General features: G+C 35.5%; 1 protein-coding gene across 2 annotated transcripts in view; it reads right to left on the bottom strand.

Moving 5' to 3' along the window:
• Positions 1-615: 615 nt before the first annotated feature.
• The window catches only part of KCNH5 (potassium voltage-gated channel subfamily H member 5), a 317,438-nt gene continuing 291,841 nt past the window's right edge, over positions 616-26,212 (bottom strand). For both annotated transcript variants that reach the window (XM_029238666.1, XM_029238665.1), the window contains one exon: positions 616-2,507. In XM_029238666.1, coding sequence (XP_029094499.1) covers positions 2,485-2,507 — 23 coding nt within the window. In that variant the 3' untranslated portion in view covers positions 616-2,484. The remainder of the gene's footprint in view (positions 2,508-26,212) is intronic.

Raw genomic sequence — 26,212 nt, forward strand, 5'->3', positions numbered from 1 at the left:
CTGTTAACTGTCATGCATGCACCAATTTAAAAGTATGCCTCTCTGATCAACTTTATAAAGTAAACTTTAGTCAAAAGAAATAAAGTTTTCTAGGTTCTCACAAATGAGTGTGCATTTTATTCTCAATATACAGCATTTAAGAGTCTAGCTATACACAGCCTTTTGTTACTTTTTTTTTTTGGTTGATAATAGGCACTTTCTAAGAAGAGAATTTGTGGCCCAAAAGACTCTGAAATTCAGTCTTTAGTACCCCCCTTTCATGAGCGGATCTGTCCGAGCTGTGGTAGTCTATTGTATCAACTCAGCAGAAGTCCAGCAGTAGAACTGTGTGCAAAAAAAGCTTTAGAAAATTGTAACCAGAATAAAATTATAGAAAAGCAGTTGTCTGAGTTGAGCAACTTAACGTCTACTATTTAGTTTTCTTTGTTTTCTAACCACATTTCATGTATTACCTCTATAAGCAGTTAAGAATCAGGTGTGAACAATTCTGTACCCATGTTTCATTCTTTCTAAGTCACAAATAAGCTACAGAAACTTGTCTATTTATATTCTTTTTTATTTTATATCATTCTAGTTTAATTTTTGATATGATTACTTAAATGTATTTTGTTTACTTGTTTCTTTGCTAAGAGCCTTTAACTTCACCCTTGAACAAGTTTTTAAAAAACAAAGTTAGAACATTCATCACCTTTGGAAAATCACCATCTCTAACATGAGTTGTTAAAAGGCCCTTTTACCCTGTGATGCAGTATTTCTATAATATACACTATATTAATAGTTTCATATTTATGGGGTTGATAAAAATCAGCTTATAAGATGGTGGCTGTTATTTAAGACAGAGGGAGTAGGGATATCCTTACATAAGAGTTTATGATTACTATCTAAGTATAATGTTAAAAAAAGGAGAGGTATAGTTGAGCAAAAATGCAATTCATGCACAAACCCCATAGCAATAAGTTCTCAGCATCCCACACAGCTATCTGACTGAGGCAACAAAACAGTCATTTAAATGGAGCAAACACTGCCTATTGGGGAAAATAACCTAACACTAAGTTACAGAAAAATATCCTATGGAAAGGGATCACAAAATGGCACTAACATTCTAAAATGTTGAATGCTTCCCTGGCATTAATTTATAATTTTAACTTAACAGAAGAGTGAGGAAATGACAGCTCAATACAGTCGGCCTGAGATCAAATTTGTCATGGCAACATTGGCAGGTTGGACCCTGATTCTTTAACTATTACATTGCCTTGGTTAACAAAAATCATACCTTTTAAAAGTATAGAGATTATAAATAAATGTAAAGTGTACATGCAGTCAACTGCATAATATACAAGCGATATCTATGTTTTTAATAATTATCTTCTTTGGCAGGCCAGAATCCAGCTGGACATGCAATATTTACATATCAAAATCCATATTGTGTTCATCATATTGAAAGCAAGTGAAAATATATGTATATACTGTATATACACACATATGTATATAGATGTATATACTGTTTTTAATATATTAACAAATATATATATATATATATATATATATATATATATATATTAAAAGTGGATTTCATCTTTGTCAGATTCAGGTGACTCAGGCCTTGAAACACTAAAAATATCCTGACATGGTATTTGGGGAGGTACTTGGAGCGGCATTTGGGATTTGGGAGAAGAGGTCGGGGGCACACTTTTTTCTGAAAGTATTTTTAAAATTTCTGCCACCTGCTTCTCCAGGGCAGTCATTCTGCAGCTTAGCAGCTGAATGTCCTCTTTGAGTTCGTGTTTGACTTCCTGCAGTGTGGTCTGTAAGGCCTGCTCAGGGATGGGATAAAAGGGGTGCTTGGCATCAGCCTGGATGGGGCTATGCTCTAGTGGACTTCGCGCCTCCCCAGCCTTATCCAAAAGAAGGTCACTTTTTGTAATCCCACTGTCACAAGAATCTGTTTTTCTTAGTGGATTTTTGGTGACGCTGTTCTCTGAATCACTGCCCTTGGGGTCCTCGGAGAGTAGCCCCATTGACTCAGCTTTAGTGACATTATTCCAGTCTTCCTTCTTCTCCTCATGGGCTCCCATATTATTCTTGAGTCGCAGCCACCCTTTCCCATTTCCATTCTTCATTCTTATGGGGCTGTTGACTTTGAGACATTTGGGGTCAGCACCACCACTGGGCTTGAGTTCCATGGCATCACGGTTGTTTTGTTTGAGGGACTCGCTGGCTTTCACATAGGCCAGAGATGTCTGAATGGGCGTAATCTGTGACACGGTGACCACACTGGTGCCAGTGATGGAGGCTCCGTTCTGTAAGGAGCGGCTTTCTACCTGCAGCTGGTTCCGCTCAGGGTCACTCTGCGTTGACCCCTGATTCCGCAGCTCCTTCTGCTGTTTGAACTTCTGGAAGAGCTTTCTTACCGGGTGGTCCACGGGTATGCTGAGGGTGACCTCATTCTTTTGCCTGAGGCGCTCCTCCTCTTCTTTCTTCACATCACTGATTTTGCGGAAAATGATCTGTGGAGGGGGAGAGAGATAAAAAACATGATTATAAAAACAGTAGGCATAGAGGGAACTTACCTCAACATAATGAAGGCCATATATGACAAACCCACAGTCAACAGCATTCTCAATAGTGAAAAACTGAAACCACTTCCAGTAAGATTAGGGACAAGACAAGGTTGCCCACTCTCACCACTATTATTCAACATAGTTTTGGAAGTTTTACCCACAGCAATCATGGAAGAAAAAGAAATAAAGGAATCAATATGGGAAAAGAAGAAGTAAAGATGTCACTGTTTGCAGATGACATGATACTATACATCAGGAATCCTGAAGGTGCTACCAGAAAACTACTAGAGCTAATCAATGAATTTGGTAAAGTAGCAGGATACAAAATTAATGTACAGAAATCTCTTGCATTCCTATACACTAATGATGAGAAATCTGAAAGAGAAATTCAGGAATCATTCTCATTAACCATTGCAACAAAAAGAATAAAATACCTAGGAATAAACCTACCTAAGGAAGCAAAAGACCTGTACTCAGAAAACTATAAGACACTGATGAAAGAAATTAAAGATGATACAAACAGATGGAGAGATATACCATGTTCTTGGATTGGAAGAATCAACATTGTGAAAATGACTCTAATACCCAAAGCAATCTACAGATTCAATGCAATCCCTATCAGACTACCACTGGCATTTTTCACAGAACTAGAACAAAAAAATTCACAATTTGTATGGAAACACAAAAGACCCCGAATAGCCAAAGCAGTCTTGAGAACGAAAAAAGGAGCTGGAGGAATCAGGCTCCCTGACTTCATACTATACTACAAAGCTACAGTAATCAAGACAGTATGGTACTGGCACAAAAACAGAAATATAGATCAATGGAACAGGACAGAAAGCCCAGAGATAAATCCACGCACATATGGTCACCTTATCTTTAATAAAAGAGGCAAGAATGTACAGTGGAGAAAAGACAGTCTCTTCAGTAAGTGGTGCTGGGAAAACTGGACAGCTACATGTAAAAGAATGAAATTAGAACACTCCCTAACACCATACACAAAAATAAACTCAAAATGGATTAAAGATCTAAATGTAAGGCCAGATACTATAAAACTCGTAGAGGAAAACAGAGGAAGAACACTCTACGATATAAATCACAGCAAGATTCTTTTTGATACCCCTCCTAGAGAAATGGAAATAAAAACAAAAATAAACAAGTGGGACCTAATGAAAGTTAAAAGCTTTTGCACAGCAAAGGAAAGCATCAATAAGACGAAAAGACAACCCTCAGAATCAGAGAAAATATTTGCAAATGAAGCAACGGACAAAGGATTAATCTCCACGATATACAAGCAGCTCATGCAGCTCAATATCAAAAAAAACAAAAAACCCAATCCAAAAATGGGCAGAAGACCTAAATAGACATTTCTCCAAAGAAGAGATATAGATTGCCAACAAATACATGAAAGGGTGCTCAACATCACTAATCATTAGAGAAATGCACGTCAAAACTACAATGAGGTATCACCTCACACCAGTCAGAATGGCCATCATCAAAAAATCTACAAACAATAAATGCTGGAGAGGGTGTGGAGAAAAGGGAACCCTCTTGCACTGTTGGTGGGAATGTAAATTGATACAGCCACTATGGAGAACAGTATGGAGGTTCCTTAAAAAACTAAAAATAGAACTACCATATGACCCAGCAATCCACTATTGGACATATACCCTGAGAAAACCATAATTCAAAAAGAGTCATGTACCACAGTGTTCATTGCAGCACTATTTAGAACAGCCAGGACATGGAAGCAACCTAAGTGTCCATTGAAAGATGAATGGATAAAGAAGATGTGGTACATATATAGAATGGAATATTACTCAGCCATAAAAAGAAACAAAACTGAGTTATTTGTAATGAGGTGGATGAACCTAGAGTCTGTCACACAGAGTGAAGTAAGTCAGAAAGAGAAAAACAAATACCGTATGCTAATACATATATATGGAAACTAAAAAAAAACAAAAAAGGTTCTGAAGAACCTTCGGGCAGGACAGGAATAAAGATGCAGATATAGAGAATGGACTTGAGGACACGGAGAGGGGGAAGGGTAAGCTGGGATGAAGTGAGAGAGTGGCATGGACATAGATACACTACCAAATGTAAAATAGATAGCTAGTGGGAAGCAGCCGCGTAGCACAGGGACATCAGCTCGGTGCTTTGTGACCACCTAGAGGTGTGGGATAGGGAGGGTGGGAGGGAGACGCAAGAGGGAGGAGATATGAGGATATATGTATATGTATAGCTGATTCACTTTGTTATACAGCAGAAACTAACACACCATTGTAGAGCAATTATACTCCAATAAAGATGTTAAAAAAATAATAAAAATAATAAAATTATCTTATTGAAAATAAATAAATAAATAATAAAAACATATGACTTTATACTTGTGTGACAAGATACCAGTTGTACTTTGTTTTATAAAGAAAACCCTTGAAGATAGGGTAAGATCATTTCTAAAGGGAAAAATATTTCAATGCCAGTTAACAGATGCAATACACTTAAAATTCAATGTAGAAACACTGATGAAGCTTGCTTAGCTTACTTAGTTCCACTTCCTTGCATATCAGAGAAGGAGTATAGTAAAGAGACAACTGAACAGAGCTATTTGCTTTCATGTTCATGTTCCCATTTCATAGAAAATATATAAATATATAAATGTAAACATTTATGTTAGTATATATATACATGTGTGTATACTTTTATGTGTAAGAAAACATTTATCTCTTAATTTTCCTTGCAGTACATCACTATTTTTTGTAAGGTTTTCTTTTGAATCATATAGATATGATCCAAAGCCATTTTTAATGCCATCCGCTGTTTAGAGGCCAAACAGTGAGAGTTCTAGGCTATAAAACTACTGAAAAGTTAAACAGTTTACCAACATAGCACCTGGGTTGGGTGGGAGGAGGGATTAAATTTATTTATGTGGCTCCAGAGGGCAGAACAAGGATTTATACTTAGAAGTTTCTGGAAGGTAAATACCAAGTCAGTATACAAATTTCATTTCCAACTACTACCTATTAATTGAATAAATTGCCTTGAAAACTCATGAAACTCACACCACTGAAATAGCCAAACAGAAACACGAATGTTGTCTGTGTAATACTTTCACTGAGGAGGAGGTTGGACTCTTCAAATTCCAATATTCTTTAAAATTCAAATATAAAATTAAATACATAGTACATGTAGCATTAGATGACTATTCACAAATAAGTAAGCATAAATTTTATTAAAAATATATTTTGAAAAGAATACTGGGAAAAGTTACAACTCCATCAAGATAAATTTAAAAGGCTATGTAAGAAATTATTACCACTTATATTATCAGAGTTAGAAGTGAATTTGGTAAGTGTGAGGTTTTTGCTCAGTCATCTAAAGAACAAAATAACTGCAGGTGAGGGTTATAAGGAATATTCACAAGGGAGTTATATTAATGTGCTTTCAGAATCAGACAATTTTATGATGCTAGCAAAATTACTTACCTCCATCACCCTCTCTCATTAAGCTGTTGGTTAGATTAGAAATACATGTGAAGCACATAGTCTCCAGCACATAATAGACATTCAAAATATGCTGGTTGTCTCCCTTGAACTCTCGTAAAATACTTCCTGTTTGAAAACATTTTCATCACCTCTTGGAGATTCAGCAGCTTCCAGGAATAACATATAGTCATTGACCTTATACTAGAAACCAATACTAGTGATGATCACTGTAAACACAAAAGTCAAGCAGAAGCAATCCTCTATCTAAAAGCACATTTTCTAAATTAAGATTGATACATGAAATATAGCTTATCAAGTGGCAATAATTTGTATTTTAAAATAAATATTCTCTAAATTCAATAACTGTCTATTAACACCAGCATACTTTTCCTTCTCTACTGGCACATGAAATTGGGTATTTTTAAAAAATGTAATACTAATCCCTAAGTCTGACATCAAAGTTCTAAGAGTTTAATTAGAAGTCTTTCAAAGGGTTGACATGTTTCTTATGCTTCCTGAGTAAACAGGGCTTGTGCTAAACCTTGAAGATATTAACACTCTTTGGACAGGACAAATCAAAACATGGAAACACAGATACTCTATTCCTATATCATCCCCGTTCACTGAAAAGGGATTTACTTTGATTCCATCAACTGACATGACATCCTCCCTCCCACTCCGCTCTGACCTTGTTTGCTTTTTTAAAGGTAGTTACTTAACCTTGGAAAGACATAGCCTTAGTGCAGTGTGGTAACTGAGATTACCCTTCGTGTTTGGGGAAAAAAGCATCTATTTCAAATGAACAGTGGAGGAGGGCACATAGGGGTGTCAGATAAAATGCAGGACATCCATGCAATATTTAGGACACACACTAAGAAATCATGCATTATTTATCTGAATGGGACATACTGATACTGCCATGTGAAGTTCACAGTTTATGAAAGATTTGGGGTTCCTGGAGACTGAGAATCTGTGGACATCTTAGGCCACAGCTTTATGTTTTAAATTTTCAATACAATGGCTAATAATTGCTTATAATTACAGTATGCTTACCAAGTTTGGGATGCTTTGTGATTTAAGGGTATAATGTACCCATGTAAAATATCAGAAGGAAAAGCCTTCTTTGTCCAGTTTCCCTTACCACCAGCCGGCCCCACCCCACCAAGAACCAACAAAGGCATTTGCACTGTTACTATTAAGTGGAGAACAAAGACTCCTAATGCCAAACTACTGAGAACAAAGAAAAAAAAAATTTCTGTCACAGGGCCAGGCTGCCAGTCTGCATAAAGGGACAAATGAAATAGAACTGGGTTGGCATATTTTGCCACCAAGAAAATGTAAAATGAAATGAGAAAGAATGAGGTTTTGTATATGGAAGACAGAATCCTAAGAGTTCACACCTGGATTTGATAAACTATTTACAATAACCAGGCTTTTAAGCCAGAGGTCACTCTAAAAAAACTATTGGTTTGAATGGAGTTTACTGAATGAGACTAAATTTATTTTATTTCTTTTGACTGCAGAACAGAAATTATGGCTTATTGAAAAATACTTATAAAAATTTGCATATAACAAAGAGGTCACAAACATATTATCTCATTTAACTGTCATAACTACTCTATGAGATAGGTCCTATTATTCTCATGTTACGGAAGAGCGAACTGAGGCACAAAGAGTTTAAATGGTTTGCATTAGGTCACACAGCTAGTAAGTGGCCAGGATACAAATCCAAGGAGTCAGATTCCAAATAGTCTTAACGATTATACTCTACTGCAGCTCCTCAAAATAACTTTGACACCACCTTCTGGACCCTGTGAAAACCTGGATAGGTGAGTGGGTGAAGTAGGGAGTGATATAGTAGTTTAACATCCAACAGGTAACCCTTCATAGAGCATTTGCCATGATGAACCATCCCTCAAAGTGGTGAATTGAACAAACAATTGAAGCTCTGTGCTTGTTAAACAAGTAGAGAGTTGACAAATTCTTGCTGAGTAGAATCAGGTTCAAATCTTTGACCCACAAATCAATCTTTAAAGAATTTGAATCAGAATCCTTCAATTGTAAGAATAGAATGACATCCATTAAGAACTTATTTTCTAGTTGATGACAAAGCAAAACTTTCCTAATGCAAGGTAAGAGAATATAGGCCCTGAAATTAAAAACAAAAAAACAGGGTTGATTTTATTATATTTACAGGGTTTAAAGACTAATAATCTACTGAGGTGTCACAAGCAGTTGATCTATGTCTTACATGTAAAGCATGATAGCTTTTTGTTGTATCTTAAGTTATAAAAAATTTATTATATAACAAATAAGAAAACAAAACTCACTGTTTTTCAAAACTTTTAAATGTAATAAGCCATCCCTATAAGTCCTTATAGTTTTGAAGACCACTTTATGACCCTAAACTCCAAGTTTGAATAACAATCTATTTTTATTACTAAGGAGACTATATTTCATCATAAAAAAATAGGATGGGAATTATTCTACATTACTATTACAAGTATGAACATTCTCAAATTATCTGAGCTCGTGCTGAATCTTTCCTTTGAAAGAAGTGCTTTTTACCTTTAACTTTTTAATCATGTAAAATAAAATGGTTCAAATTAATAAGGAATAGAAAGATTGATAAATTTTATTTAGTTAAACCTTCCAAAACAGTGTATAGTTTAGTTTAAAAACCTGCATGCTACTTTTTGGCAATTGAAAGAATCTTCAAACAATGAGTTTTCATAATCCAGTTGATTCTTACATTGGTAATGTGTCACACAGAAAGTAAAAATTTTCCTGTTAATTCAATAATTCAATACATAGCGATATAGATGAATTCTGCTTAATGATAACATGGAAATGATGATGATTATTCCCTAGAAGGCAAAGATTAAAAAACAAAATCCCCCAAAACATTATTTTAGAAACTGTTAAAGGATCTGAGTGAAGTTCATAGGAGATCAACTTACATGAATTAAATCATGTAAAAAAAATGTATATCCATGATTATCAACATGGTGTTTGATAATCAAATTAGCTTTTAAAAAATGCAACATTTGTTTTTTTTCCTCAGTGTTAATAACCTAGAACCTTCTGCGCTTGATGTATTCTGTGTCTTTTGCCCAATGGCAAATCAAATTGCTAATGAACACCAAAAAATTAAGGACAAAATTTAAAAAAGAAAAATCATGAATCAGGCTATGATTCTAGCCACACATTTATTGGTAGAATGCACAACAGTCTGTACTCTTTCTATCAGCAAAGAGGTTTATTTCATTTAAGCTTTTCTTCTCCTTGCTTCATTAGGTTCTGGGGAGCCCATTCTAGAAGGTTTAATTTATTTAAATGATAAAATCTTCTTAAACTTAACAGGGAACATGGCCAACTGAGCTTTCCATTTCAAAAGTAGGACATTTGATCATAAAAGGGATAGCAAAATTAAATAATTTGAATGTGTACTGAACTTTGAAATCCTATAAAGGCAAGGGAAAAAAAGGGGTTAGAATCATTTATTTAATGACATGGATTTAGTGTTATGTAATTTGGAGGATAGAGGTGTGCTCTCTGAAACGACCCATCACTTTCCAGATCTGTGAATTGACTAGGAATCTATAGCTATATGCAATCAAGCAGCAGCTCCAGTTCATCTGATATTTAAGGATCTAGTTGGTTTGGTTCTTTGGTTCTTTTTACTGCTTCTGTAAACTTAGTCACTAATTCTAACTCTAGTCCTTTCAGTCATTCCAACCTGAACTAATACAACAAAGCGGTACTTATTAAACACTATCATGTATATATCAGAGGCTATAAACTTTTCTTAACAAAGGCCACAGTGACAGAGCTGTGGTAGGTGAACATGTGTGACTGAAGGATAACAATGATGCATCACACTCTGTTTGAAATATGGTTGCCTTGCTTCATTTCAGCCACTCATAGATCTACAGGCTCTTCGGGGCAAGGAATGTGTTACAGATCTAGTTTAGCCTCTTAGGTCCTAAATAAACTTTGAGGAATTAATTAATTAACTGATTAATGTAAAGAAAAAGGAAGGAAGGGAGGTGAGTAGAAAGGAAAAAGGAAGTGAGAAAAAGAATATGTTTTGATTTTGTTAATGTGTTGGGAAATGCCTAATGTGAATAAGGGTGGTGAGTAAGACGCAAATGCAGGACATTCTAGAATTACTGATACAATTACATGTTTTTATAACTAAAGTTTTTTTTCATTAAAAAAATAATAAAATAAGGAAGCTAAAGTCTTCAAAACCAAGAATATAGCTGTTCCAAGGTAAGGCTGGCAAGGTTTAGATTCACTGTCTCAAATACTGCAGTAATCCATGATTTGTCCTCCTTGCCTCAATTTCTAGCTTCATTTCCCTTTATTCCATTCTTTGCTATTGTGTATCAGATATGATAGTGTCCCACGCAAAAAAATCACAAAGTAAAACTAAAGCTCTTTAATAAAGTCAGCAAGCCTACAGTGGTTCAGTCTACCTGCCCCTCCAATCTCTATTTTCTCCAGTCTCACTTGACCTTAACACACCAGCCACTGAATCACTTTGAGATCCAGAATCTAATACTGCACATATTGTTCTCTCTCCTCCTCCTAACCTGCTGGGGAGCTCCTACTTATCCTTTAATCCTCAGCCCAACTGTGCTCTTCTTTATGAGGCAGGACCAGCTACATAATATGTAGGGCCAAATACAACATAAAAATTCAGGCCCTCTAACATCATGCTTAATGGTAAAATACTGAAAGCTCTCCCCTGAGTTCAGGAAAGAGAAAAGCATGTACCATCTTGCCACCCCTATTCATCATTGTGCTAAAGGTTCTAGCCAGAGAAATTGTCAAGAAAATGAAATAAAAGACATCCAGAATGAAAAAGAATTAAAACTATCTTGATTTGGAGATGACATGATTAGGTACACAGAAAATCCACACGCGCACGCACACACACACACACAAAACTATTAGAGCTAATAAAGGAGTTCAGCAAGAATACAGGATACAAAATCAATATAAAAGTTAGCTGTATTTCTATACACTAGTAATGAACTATCTGAAAATAAAGCTAATAAAATAACATCATTGAAAATCAAAGAGAATAGAATACTTAGGAAAAATTTTAACAAAATAAGTGTAGGACTTATACAAAAAAACTATAAAACATTGTTGAAATAAATTAAAGAAGACCTAAATAAACAGAAAGACATCTCATGTTTATGGGTTGAAAGACTTAATATTGTTAACATGACAGTATTCCCCAAATTGATCTGTAGATTTAGTTCAATTCCTATCAAAATTATTACTGCTTATTTTTCAGAAATTGACAAGCTGATCCTAAAATTCAGGTGCAAATGCGAGGGACTCAGAATAGCTTAAAAAAAATCAAAATATACGAATGTAATTGGAGGATTCATACTTCCCAGTTTAAAGACTTATTACAACGAATTAGAGAAATGCAAATCAAAACTATGATGAGGTATCACCTCACACCAGTCAGAATGGCCATCATCAAAAAATCTACAAACTATAAATGCTGAAGAGGGTGTGGAGAAAAGGGAACCCTCCTACACTGTTGGTGGGAATGTAAATTGATACAGCCACTATGGAGAACAGGATGCAGGTTCCTTAAAAAACTAAAAATAGAACTACCATGTGACCCAGCAATCCAACTCCTGGGCATATACCTGGAGGAAACCATAATTCAAAAAGATACATGCACCCCAATGTTCATTGCAGCACTATTATAATAGCCAGGACATGGAAGCATCCTAAATGTCCATCAACAGAAGAATGGATAGAGAAGATATGGCACATATATACAATGGAATATTACTCAGCCATAAAAAAGAACAAAATAATACCATTTGCAGCCACATGGATGGACCTAGAGATAGTCATAGTGAGTGAAGTAAGCCAGACACAGAAAGACAAATATCATATGATATTGCTTATATGTATTATCTAAAAACAAGGGTGCAAATTAACTTATTTACAAAATAGAAGTAGAGTCATGGATGTAGAAAACAAGCTTATGGTTACGAGGGGATAAGAGGGCAGGGATAAACTGGGAGATTGGGACTGACATATACATACTATTTACTATATATAAAATAGATAACTAATAAGAACCTGCTGTACAGCACAGGGAACTCTACTCAATAATCTGTAATGGCCTATATGGGAAAAGAATCTAAAAAAAAAAAAAAATCCAGAACATGAGGAAAAGAACCTTGTTGCAAAGCTATAGTAATCAAGACAGTGTGGTGCTAGCATATATATCAATGGAATAGAACTAAGATAAATAAATAAACACATAAATAAATAAATATACCTATGCATTTATGGTCAATTGCTTTTTGACAAGGATGCCAAGGGGGTTCAATGAAGAAAGATCAATCTTTTCAACAAATGGTGCTGGAGCAACTGCATATTTACAAATAAAATATGAATATGGATGACAGCCTCATACCATATACAAAACTTAACTCCAAATGTATCAAAGACCTAAATGTAAGAGCTAAAACTATAAAATTCCTAGAAGAAATCCACAGCACAAATTTTAGTGACCTTGAATTAGGCAAAGCTTTCTTAGACACCTAAATCTCAAGCTACCAAATATATTAAATAAATAAATTGGGCTTCACAAAAGTTCAAAACTTTTTTGCTTCAAAGGACACTATCACAAAAGTAAAAAAACTCACAAAATGGGAGAAAATATTTGCAAATCATATACCTGATCTAGCATACAGAATATATAAAGACCTATAACGATTCAACAATTAAAACACAAAAAAATTTAAATTTAAAAATAGTTACAATAGCCAGAACATGGAAGCAACCTTAATGGCCATAAACAGATGAATGGATAAAGAAGATGTGGAACATATACACAATGTTAGTCATAAAAAAGAATCAGTCATAAAAAAAATGAAATAATACCATTTGCAGCAACACAAATAGACCTAGAGATTATCATACTAAGTGAAGTAAGTCAGACAGAGAAAGACAAATATCATATGATATCACTTATATGTGGAATCTAAAAAAGAAAATGATACGAATAAATCTATATGCAAAACAGAAATAGACTCATAGATATAGAAAACAAACTTATGGTTACCAAAGGGGAAACGGTAGAGGGGGAGGGATAAATTAGGTGTGAGATTAACACATACACACTACTATATATAAAATAGATAACCAACAAGGACCTACTGTATAGCACAGGGAACTATACTCAATATTTTGTAATAACCTATAAGGGAAAACAATCTGAAAAAGAATATATACATATATATGTGTGTGTATATATATATATATATGTATATGTATGTATGTATAACTGAATCACTTTGCTGTACACCGGAAATTAACACAACATCGTGAGTCCACTATACTTCTATAAAATATATATATATATATAAATGGTCAAAGAATTTGAATAGACATTTCCCCAAAGATGGTATACAAATGACCAATAGGCACATGAAAAGATGTTCAGCATAATTAGTCATTAGGGAAATGCAAGTCAAAACCACAATGATATACATTTCACATCCTCTAGGATGGCTATAATTAAAAGATAACAAGTATTATTAATAACAGAAAATACCAAGTGTTGGGAGGATGTAGAGAAATTGGAACCCTCATTCATTGCTGGTGGCAATATTAAGTGCTACAGCCTCTGTGGAAAACAGCTTGGCAGTTTCCCAAAAAGTTAAACATAGAGTAGTCATACGACCCAGCAATTCCACTCCTAGGTGTACATCCAAAAAAAAATTAAAAACATAGAGTCATGCAAAAACTTACACATGAATGTTCATGGTAGTATTATTCATGATAGACCAGAAGTAGAAACAACCCAAATATCTATTAATGGATGAATCAGCAAACAAAATGTGGTATAACTTTACCATGGAATATTACCCTGCCATAAAAGGAAACGAAGTACTGATACATGCTACGCCTTGAAAATATGACCCTAAGCGAAAGAAGCCTAACACAAAACGTTATATATTGTATGATTTCACTTATATGAAGTGTATAGAATAGGCAAATTTAGTCAGAAAGTATATTAATGTTTTCCAGGGGCATGAGTATATGGGAAATGGGGAATGACTACCAGCAGCTGTGGGGTTTCTTTTTGGGATAATGAAAATGTTCTGGAATTAGATAGTGATGATGGTCGCACAACTTTGTGAATATACTAAAAAACACTGAATTGTACACTTTAAAATGGTGAATTGTATGGTGTGTGAATTATATCACTACAAAAAAAGCAGGTCTCCTTGTTCAAAAAATAATTTCAAGATAGCAGCAGCAGAGTATTCAACCAAGAGCAGGGCTCTTCTAAATGCAAGGCCTGCACGACTGCACGGGTCGGGCATCCATGAAGCTAGCCCTGCTGGGAGACTTCCACTTACCACCCCAGATAGAATTGGGTCCATCCTATTCTACACTCTAACGGCATTTATTTTGTGACACATTAATGGTGAGATACAGCAGCAAACAAGATATTCATTCACATTGTGAGTATTTGTTAAACACCTACCATGTTTCAGGCCCTGTTTTGGAGTTAGGTATACATCAATAAACAAAACAAAACCCCTTAAATATTCCATAAAATGTCAGGTGATGATGTGGGGTACAAAGAAAAATAAAGAGTGTCAAAGTGGTTGGGTCTTTAAGAGGAAGTGTTACTGGAGCAAAGATAGTCATGGAATGAAGAAGTGGGCCATGCAGATGGCCATGGGGAGAGGGGGAACCCGAGCTGAGAGGATGCTCTGCATGTCTGAGGAACGGTAAGGAGGGCAGAGTGGGTGGCACTTCGTACATGGGGAGAATGACTGGTGAGGAGGCCAGGGACTTTGGTTTTTAAATGTGAGGAGAAGCCATGGAGACTTTGGAGGAGAGGATTCACACTGTCCCACCTCCACTCTAAAAGGATAGCTCAGGCTGCTGTGGGGAAAAATAAATTGTACGGTCAGAATGATAGGAGGAGGGTACCAATCAGGAGGCTTTTTGAGTTAATTCTGGGGGGACATCATGGTGACTTAGACCAGAGAGGTAGAAATGGAGGTAGTGACAAGTGGTCAAATTCTGGATTTATTTTGCCAGTAAGACTAATGAGCCAGATAAACAATCAGAGAAGAGAATTTCTTTTTTAAGTCTCTCTTTAGACTAAGCAAAAGTATAAATAGCAGTACCATTTTCTGAGATGGTGAAACCTGATATGGTGCCCTATAAACTATAAAGACAAGTTATCTGCCCCCCTAGACACACACACACACACACACACAAATATGCATGCATATATACACACATGCATATATAAACATGTGCACAATGTATAAAAGTGGAGCAGGAACAGGATAACTGACCAAACACTCCCATAAAAAGGGGTGGGGAATAATGGCTGAGAGGCTCAGCAGTTGCTGGTCCACAGCAATGAGGAAATCTGCCAGGCAGGCATTGTGAGGCCCCTCTGCCCTGGAAGTAGGGTAAATTCCTTTGTTGGGCTCTCAGTCTGCTATCTGGGATAAGCTCTCTCATCCATTGTTCTCTGTGGCTCCTGATTCTATCTCTTTGGATGTTCTTTTTTGTCCTTTTCCCTCTATAGTTCAAACCTAATTTGGGGATTGGAGAATTTGTCCAAGAACTTGTCCTCCTCAGCTTCTTCCTGCCCGTGCAAATTTGGGGGCCTAAGGTTTGGTTTTGAGCTCACACAGCAAAATGACTTTTTAAGACCAAGCTTATGGTTTCTTTGGCAATATAATTGTCTAAAATATTTAGTAAGTTTCTGATCTGTTGATAGTCAATTCCGTGCTCCTGCAACCTCACAAAAAGTTCTTTCCTAGATATAATTCTCAAGCCTGGTTTAATCCTTTTCTTTGTTGGCACCATGTCTCTCTGTTGCTCTCTGCCTCTGTCTCTTTCTCCATGATGGAAACTACTTTGAAGGCATCGGGCTTGATGGGAGGTCATATCTATCATCTGATCTTTGCCACAAAACTGTCTTAATAGACTATTTTGTACAATGACCTTTCAATCTTATTTCTGATTTTCCCTGTTCTAAATTCCTTTCCATATCTGCTTACAAGCCAGCCACTTCTTGCCGGTGATCACCTCTTTCTTCTCATGCCTTGCTAAATGTAACCAGTCACAACCCCAACTCACTACTAATATTCTGCTTTCCAAATTGTTCCAAAAGAAATACAGCATTGGAAGGCAATCAGAGATAGCCACTTTACCAAATGTTTTGTCACTGGAAAATATTTGTCTACATCTTTTCAAGTCTCAAATATCAATATCCTTACTTATTTCTACTCCTGCTAAGTTAATGCCACATATTTTAGAATTAATGGTGGCAAAGTCTCACTATTGATATCAATTTATGCTCATGCCCAGGAGCATTGCATTTTTCCCCAGTGGTACAAACATGAGAGTATATTTAACACACTGTACTGTACACTTTAAGTTGGTAAGTTTTATGTTATGTTTTTTCCAACAAAAATTCAAATAATATCTAAAAATAGAACCATAAACTTTCCAAAAATTACTTTCAACTCACAAACTTCCTCTCACACACAAAAATATAAATTTATCAATAAATAGACATGAAATTAAGACTATTTCCATAACTATTCACCAAGACAAATGAAAATATTGATCATTAACCCAGAAGAAAAATAATTACATAAGTCATGAACAATGCAGGGGTAATAATTAAACAAACATTCACATAGTTTTTTACTGGAGACAGACATACTGGAGATTCAAATTTGAATTCAACACCACATTGTCTTAAGTATACTGAGTTGAAAATTGTCATTTACATACTTGATATATTGGTAAAAACCAAAACAAAACTAACTAATTTGGGGGAACCTGAGATTAAAAAAGGAAATAATTGTAAAGGCATTGCTAAACAAGAATAAAAGAAAATTTATTGCCCCAGAATCTGAACACAACATATTATGTACTATTAAGAAAAAAAAAAAGAATCCTCCTAAATAACTATAGTTTTCAACTGTGACTATTTGTTAGCATTTAAAAATTCAGGAGAAGATTCAGAAGAATAAAGTTATTTTATTTCAAAATTCTTTGTATAGAATTTTTAGCACACTCAAGTTCAAAGGAACAAAACTGATGAAGAAAAACCATGTCTATTACGTTTTGCTATGAATAGCTAAGAATAAAGCCCCTAGTATAGCCTGAGACCCATACATGAACCACTAGACTACACTGCTTTTGGGAACATAATTATTGTATTCATAGTAGCTATTGCTTCTACATATTTTCATCTTGGAATTACTGCAATAAAAATATTGGATTAAGGGAATTTTACTAAGTATTTCCCATGGATTATTTGCTCATTTAAATTTCACAATAATCCATTTTATAGATTAAAAAACTGAGGCTTAGAGAGATTTAAAAATCTTCCCCAGGGCTTCCCTGGTGGCGCAGTGGTTGGGAGTCCGCCTGCCGATGCAGGGGACGCGGGTTCGTGCCCCGGTCCGGGAGGATCCCACATGCCGCGGAGCGGCTGGGCCCGTGGGCCATGGCCGCTGAGCCTGCGCGCGTCCGGAGCCTGTGCTCCGCAATGGGAGAGGCCACAGCGGTGAGAGGCCCGAGTACCGGAAAAAAAAAAAAAAAAAAAAAAATCTTCCCCAAGTCTACACAGCTAATGAGAGGCAAAGTGTGGTCTCCAACGGGTTCTATTGAACTCAACTAGACTAGTCTGATTTAGGAATGCCTGATCTAAATTTAAGAGAGATGCAAAGGATTTAAAGGCTCAAAGGACTGCGGAGAAGGAAATTAAATGATAAAGGAGGTTAAATTACTTTAATAATGGCATACACCAAAGTCATGACTCTAGGCTAAAAGTTTAATACACAGGAGATGGAGACATGTGAATATGTAATGGGACTCTTCAGTATGCAAGTAGAAAATAACATTGTTTAACATTTGTCAAAGATGATACATTTTATAACACACTTTAGCATATGTTACCTCATCCCCTCTCCAACTGCAACTCTACAAATCAGGAAGGGCAATTATTATTATCCCTATTTAACAGAGGAAGGTCAGAGAAGTTATGTGACTTGCTTAAACTCATTTAGCTAGTAAATGGCCAAGCTGGGACTGAAATCTATTTCCTGATGTCAACTCCAGTGCTCCTTCCACTATTCCATGCTGACATTCCTAATGCTATGTATAATTTTGTTTTGTAGTTTACAATGCACTTTCAGCTATATTACCCTAACTATTCCTTTGTCCCCAGGAATACGCCTAATATGTGGCTTTAGCTTTTGCCTTGTAAGATAATTTCTGTGCCTCAGGGAGAACAATTACTGAGGTAAGGCAGTTACAACACCTTAAGAAGTATTTTCTTAATGAAAGAAAATTTCCAAGGCTTTTGTCTGGAAAACCAACTATAGTACATTTACTTAAATATGTGTTAATTTTTGCATTTGATGCTAAAAGAATGATGCAGCTTTTAGTTAATATCACACACACAAATCCTTCGCTGTTGGGAAACACAGATTGAGTAGGTAAATATCTCTATTGGAGTATTAACCTCTAGAAAGATTTAGAAATGTATATCTAGTCTAGATAATATAATACTGTTTCAATCTTTTACACTTGGAATCAAATTTACATAAAATAAAATAATTCTTGGGTATTTCTTTATTTTGTGGAATTTGATAGCTGAAACTCAGAGGAGTCAAGTGAACAGGCATTTGGATGGACAGCCCGTCATTCACAGTGGGATTCAGTACTCTCATTTTCTGGTTTCTAAGTCCACTCTCCCTTTCCCCCATGGGTATCCCTTATTTCTAGACTAAAATTCTGTGGCAAAATTAAAAAAAAAAATGTCTCTGAGAGTCAGGAGGCAAGGGTTTGGATACTATCTCTGACAATGACTACCTGTATAAACTTGACTAAGCCACTCAGCCCTTCTAAACATCAGGTGTACTCAAATATCTATTTAAAGTAAACAATTCTCTATTTTATCAGGATGATTTAGCTATTCCATGTCAAACAGACATCAACTGCTTATGTTGAATCTAATGAGTGGCATAAATATAGCATGTATTCACTCAACTGAATTGAGAATGGGTCTGTAAGTATTTGTTGATTGCAAAATAACCAAGTTCTTGTGTAGAAATCTCTCCTCTTTCATTCACCACTTGGATTTTTGAACTTTCCATAAAAGCTAAATTAGATATGCAAGTGATTTCACCCTGCCTCTTTGGAACATCTCTACACTATTCCATTTGAATAATTTGTTCAATACATTTAGATAATGCAAAGGAGGCCATCTATCCCTGCCTTTCGCAGACTGAAAAGTAGTGTACCATATTATACACTATTTTATGTTTAACTTAGTAAAAGGCTACTAGGAACAGAATTGGTGCCTCTTTCCAACTTGAAAACGTCCTTTGCAGGAGACTTGATGTTTAGAGGGTGCAATGGAAACAGCAATGATGGGTCATTTGGAGATTGGAGTTCTAGTCCTAGCCAGGGATCTAATTAGCTATGTGACCTTGTATGTAAGTCCCATAATCTTTTTGGACTTTAGTTTCTTTATTTAAATAGTTATTACAGTGCTAGGCTTAGTTCTTTTCAGCTCTATCCTCAAATTTATGAAATAAGACAATCTACTTTACACTCTTTAAATTATTCCTAACATAACTTCTTGCTAGAAAATAGCACACTTGACTCATTTTCAAAGTGTCAAAATTCTTTGCATCGAACCCTGCCCTGCTGAGGCTTCTGTGACCCTCAGTAACAATTATAGATCTAGAATACATACATGTGCTGCTCTTATTTATGTTTTGATTCTGCTTCTTCCTGCGGCAACTGCTTCCATGCTGTGCTGAGATAAGATGAAAGTTTCCTCCTAATTACCAAGGTTTGTGCTCCTAAAGATTGTAGGCCAGTAATTGAATTGCAGTGTCTAGAGCTGAGTATTAGCGAATAACTTTGTCCCTACAGTACTAAACTGTAATTAGTTATTCTAGTCAAAGCAGAGTATGAGAAGTTATGTGGCTGTTTCTTTAGTGCTGCAATTGTCAGAAGCTGGAAACTACAGTTTTATAAAGAATAGAGCTGTTTATTGATTAATTGATTGAGATGTGCCAGTACACTTGCCCACCAACATGCATGCACATATACACACTGCAAAGCCAGCAGAGGCCCATGGAAGTAAAGTTTGAGCTGTCATCATTGGAAGGTCTGGTTAAAGAGATCTAGGCTCTGCACATTACTGGGGCACAAACTTTGAAAAATTATATGTATTAGATGGCATTAGAATATATGATAACTTCACTTGAAGCTTCCTATATAAATAAATTCATATATTGATACCAAGTCTAATATTTGTTAAGTAAAACATGTATCTGTGATTTATTCTATTTGGAAGAATGTTTATACAGCCAAGATAGATCTGCCACTATCATTTTCTATTTATTATTAGCTAGTTGTGTCATCCTTGTGTGGAAGGGCCTCATATTCCATATATATAACTGTGATAGGAGGTACTGTCTCCTACTAACATAGGTAAAATAATAAAGTACTAACTTGAGAAGAGTCTTTGCCTTGTTTTCTTAGAGAGCACAGATTATATAGCCCAGTTGACACTTCAGAGAATTTTGGATCTGAATGAAAGATAATCTCTGAGGAGTAAACTAAGTATTTTTAGTTGAGAATCACATGGTATAAAAGGGGAAAATATGGGAGATCATAGTTGATTGAGGATATAAGAGTGGAAGGAGAGGGCGTATGAGAGTTTATGTTTTTGAGGGTCAGCTGAGTTCCAGGCACATATTATGCATAGGGAATGCAAAAATAAGTAACTTAAATAAATGCAGGGACATACCATGTGTATGGTTTGGAACAATGACTATTGCTAAGATGGAAGAAATTCTCCCTTAACTGATTCACAGATTTGTTATAATCCAAATCAAAATCCTGGCAGGATCTTTTGAAGAAATCAACAAGCTAATTTTACAATTTATATAGAAATGTAAAATGTACACGATAGCCAAAGCAAAACTAATTGATAGGAAAAATACTAGAAGACTTATACTGCCCATATTTTCCTATTAAAAACTATAGTAATTAAGATAGTGTGGTATATAGCACATGTCTTAGTCCTATCAGGCTGCCACAACAGAATACTAAAGACTGGGTAGCTTATAAGCATCAGAAATTTATTTCTTGCAGTTCCAGAGGCTGGGAAGTCCAAGATCAAGACACTGGCAGATTTGGTATCTGGTGAGTTCCCACTTCTTGGTTCATATAGGGCTCTCTTTTCACTGAAGGGGGAAGGAAGCTCTCTGGGGCCTCTTTTATAAGGGTTCTAGTCCCATTCATGAGGGCTCTACTCACATGACTTCAATCACTTTCCAAAGCCCTCTCTTTCAAATACCATCACATTGGGGATTAAGTTTTAACATATGAATTTTGAGAGAACACAATTATTCACTCTATAGGAGCACATGAATAGACAAATATGCAAATGAACAGAATAGACTGTCCAGAAATAGACCCATACGCATTTGGACACTAAATTATGATGAAGGTAATGGTGCAGTAAACTGGGGAAAGTGATGTTTTCAATATAGGTATATGATAAACGGACTCTCTGAAAAATATATATCTTGCCCTTTATTTCACACTACACACAAAAATCAACTTGAGACAGATTACAGATCCAAATGAGGAGAGCAAAACCCATAAAACTCTTAAAAGAAAAAATAGGAGAAAATCTCAATACCTTGGGATAAGAAAAGATTTCTTAAACAGCAAACAAAAAGTGGGAATCATAAAGGGGTAAAAAGAATAAATGAAACTAACTACATAAAAATTAAGGCTTTTTGTTCTTTGAGAAATACCATGAAGAGAATGGTATCAAAATGGTATCAAAATATCAAAAGAGAATCAAAAGACAATCAGAGTGAAAGGAGATAAATTCAATAGCTATATCCAATAGAGGACTCATATGCAAAATATATGAAGAATTGTTACAAATCATTAAGAATAGAGACAGACAACTCCAATAGAAAAATGAGCATATTACCAAGACAAAGTTATATAAATGGTTATTAATTATATGGAATAGTGCTCATCTTAAATAGGCATCAAGGCAGTACAATTTAAAACCACAATGTATTTCCCTTACACACTTACCAGAATGGCTAAAATGATAAAGAAAACAACAAGTATTGGTGAGGATGTAGAAAAACTGAATTCTCATAAACTGCTGGTGAGTGTACAAATTCATACAACCATTTGTAAAAATTGTTTGATGAGTATCTACTAAAGCTAAAGATAAATATACTCCATACTTAGAAATTTCACTCCTAGGTATATACCCCTCCAAAAAAAATGTGTACAAATGTAAATAAAAAGGCACACACAAGGATGTCTGTAGCAATATAGTTCATAATAACCCTAACTGGAAACCCAAATGTCCATCAAGACTAGAACAGGTAAGTTGAAGTATATTCATTTAATAGAAAACTTTACATGAATATCAATGAACCACAACTACAGGCAACATGAATGACTCCTACAAAATAATATTGAGTGAAAGAAGCCAGATACAAATGAGTATGTAATGTGTAATTCCATTTATATAACTCTAAAGATCAAAAAGACATGAAACTAATCTAAAGTGTTAAAAGTCAGAACAATAGCTAACTCTTGAGATTTAACTTGAGAAGTTACAACCACCGACACCATGCAAATACAAAGAATCATAAGAGATTGCTATGAACAATTACATGCCAATAAAATGGACAACCTAAAAGAAATGGACAAATTCTTAGAAAGGTACAATCTCCCAAGACTGAACTAGGAAGAAAGAGAAAATACGAACAGACCAATTACCAGTAATGAAATTGAATCAGTAATTTTAAAACTTCCAACAAACAAAAGTCCAAACCAGATGACTTCACAGATGAATTCTACTAAATATTTAGAGAAGAGCTAACACCTATCCTTCTGAAACTATTCCAAAGAACTGCAGAGGAAGGAACACTTCTAAACTCATTCTATGAGGCAAGCATCACCCTGATACCAAAACCAGAAAAAGATATCACAAAAAAAGAAAGAAAATTACAGGCCAATACCACTGATGAACATAGATGTAAAAATCCTCAACAAAATATTAGGAAACCAAACCCAACAATACATTAGAAGGAGCATACACCATGATCAAGTGGGATTTATCCCAGGGATGCAAGGATTTTTCAATACCTATGAATCAGTCAATGTGATACACTGCATTAACAAACTGAAGCATAAAAACCATATGATCATCACAACAGATGCAGATAAAGCAATAAAGCTTTTGATAAAGTTCAACATACATTTATGATAAAAACTATCCAGGAAGTGGGCATAGAGGGAATCTACCTCAACATAATAAAGGCCATATATGACAAACCCACAGCTTACTCAATGGTGAAAAGCTGAAAGCATTTTCTCTAAGATCAGGAACAAGACGAGAATGTCCACTCTTGCCACTTTTTTTTTTTTGTGGTACACGGGCCTCTCACTGCTGTGGCCTCTCCCGTTGTGGAGCACAGGCTCCGGACGTGCAGGCTCAGCAGCCATGGCTCACGGGCCCAGCCACTCTGCGGCATGTGGGATCCTCCTGGACCGGGGCACGAACCCGTGTCTCCTGCATTGGCAGGCAGACTCCCAACCACTGTGCCACCAGGGAAGCCTCACTCTCGCCACTTTTATTCAAGTTTTGGAAGTCCTAGCCGCAGCAATCAGAGAAGAAAAAGAAATAAAAGGAATCCAAACTGGACAGGAAGAAGTAAAACTGTCACTGTTTGCAGATGACATGATGCTATACATAGAAAATCTTAAAGATGATACCAGAAAACTATTAGAGCTCATCAATGAATTTGGTAAATTTTCAGGATAAAAATTAATATACAGAAATCTGATGCATTTATATACACTAACAACAAACTATCAGAAGGAGAAAATAAGAAAAAAATCCCATTTACCATTGCATCAAAAAGAATAAAATACCTAAGAATAAACCTACTTAAGGAGGTAAAAGACCTGTACTCAGAAAACTATAAGACACTGAGGAAAGAAATTGAAGATGACACAAACAGATGGAAAGATACAAAATGTTCTTGGATTGGAAGACTTAATATTGTTAAAATGACAATAGTACCAAAGGCAATCTACAGATTCAATGCAATTCCTATCAAAATACCAATGGAAATTTTCACAGAACTAGAACAAATAATTTTAAAATTTGTATAGAAACACAAAAGACCCTGAATAGCCAAAACAATCTTGAGAAAGAACAGAGCTGAAGGAATCATGCTCCCTGACTTCAGACTATACTATAAAGCTACAGTCATCAAAAAAGTATGGCACTGGCACAAAAACAGACACATAGAACAATGGAACAGAAGAGAGAGCCCAGAAATAAACTGACATACTTACATTTAATTAATATATGACAAAAGAGGCAAGAATAAATAATGATGAAGAGACAGTTTCTTCAATAAATGGTGCTGGGGAAACTGGACAGCTACATGTAAAAGAATAAAATTAGAACATTCTCTAACACCATGCACAAAAATAAACTCAAATTGGATTAAAGACCTAAATGGATTAAGACCAGATACTATAAAATTCCTAGAGGAAAACATAGGCGGAACACTCTTTGACATAAATTGCAGCAGTGCTTTTTGGCTCCATCTCTGAAAGCAAAGGAAACAGAGGCAAAAATAAACAAATGGAACCTAATTAAACTTAATATCAAAGAAAAACCCAATTAAAAATGGGCAGAAAACCTAAATAGACATTTTTCCAAATAAGATATACAGATGACAACAGGCACATGAAAATCACTAATATCACTAATTATCAGAGAAATACAAACCAAAACCACAATGAGATAGCACCTCACACCTGTCAGAATGGCTATCATCAAAAAGACCACAAATACAAGTGTTGATGAGGATGTGGAGAAAAGGAACTCTTTGTACACTGCTGGTGGGAATGTAAATGGGTGCAGCCACTGTGGAAAACAGTATGGAGGTTTCTCAAAAACCTAAATAGAACTACCATATGACCCAGCAGTTCCACTCCTGGGTATATACCCAGAAAAAATAAAAACACTAATTTGAAAAGATACATGCACCCCAATGTTCACAGCAGCATTATTTACAATTGCCAAGACATGAAAACAATCCAAGCGTCGATCAACAGATGAATGGATAAAGAAGATATGGTGTATATATACAATGGAATACCACTCAGTCATAAAAAAAGAATGAAATTTTGCCATTTGCAGTAACATGGATGGACTTGGAGGGCATTATGATAAGTGAAACAAGTCAGACAGAGAAACACAAATACTGTATGATATCACTTATATGTGGAATCTAGAAAATACAACAAACCAGTGAATAAAACAAAAAAGAAGCTGACTTACACACAGAGAACAAACTAATGGTTACCAGTTGGGGGAGGGATGGGGGAGGAGCACTATAGGGGTAGAGGGAAAAAAATGGGTTACTATGGGATTATATGAAATCATGTTTGTGCAACTTTTGAAAATTGTAAAGCACTATAGAATTTAAAGAACGTAACATTCAATTAAATAAATAAATAAGTGTTAAAAGTCAGCACAGTAGTTAAATCTTGGTTATGGGTCGTCATGAATGTAATGAAGCAGGAAATGTTCCGACATGCTTCCTGTTCTGTTTCTCAAGCTAGGTTTTGGTTACATGGATGTGTTCAGTTTGTAAAAATCTATTAAGCAGTACACGTATGGTTTATACACATTGCTATATGAGTTATTTATCGGTTAAAAGTTTACTTAAATAATAAATAAGAGCTTGTTCCATTCCCAAGGATTCTCAGTGTAGTAGGAGTAGATCCTCTCATTAGCATGTTACTACAATGGAATGAGATAACTCAGTGTATTATAATTCATCAAAGATTTATAGGAGCCCTTATTGTGTGCATGATAGGCTTGTAGTAGCTGAGGATATAATGACGAATAAAATAAGCTTGCTTGGGATAGATCTTGGGAGGAAGGAGTAACTAATGATAGTCAATTGTGTGAAGTCACTAATGTTGCCTGGTGTGGGGATTTGGGGAAAGCTTCCTAAACTTTTG

This window comes from Monodon monoceros, unplaced genomic scaffold (genome assembly GCF_005190385.1).
Source record: "Monodon monoceros isolate NGI ecotype Baffin Bay Population unplaced genomic scaffold, NGI_Narwhal_1 Super_Scaffold_21, whole genome shotgun sequence".
Lineage (NCBI taxonomy): Eukaryota > Metazoa > Chordata > Mammalia > Artiodactyla > Monodontidae > Monodon > Monodon monoceros.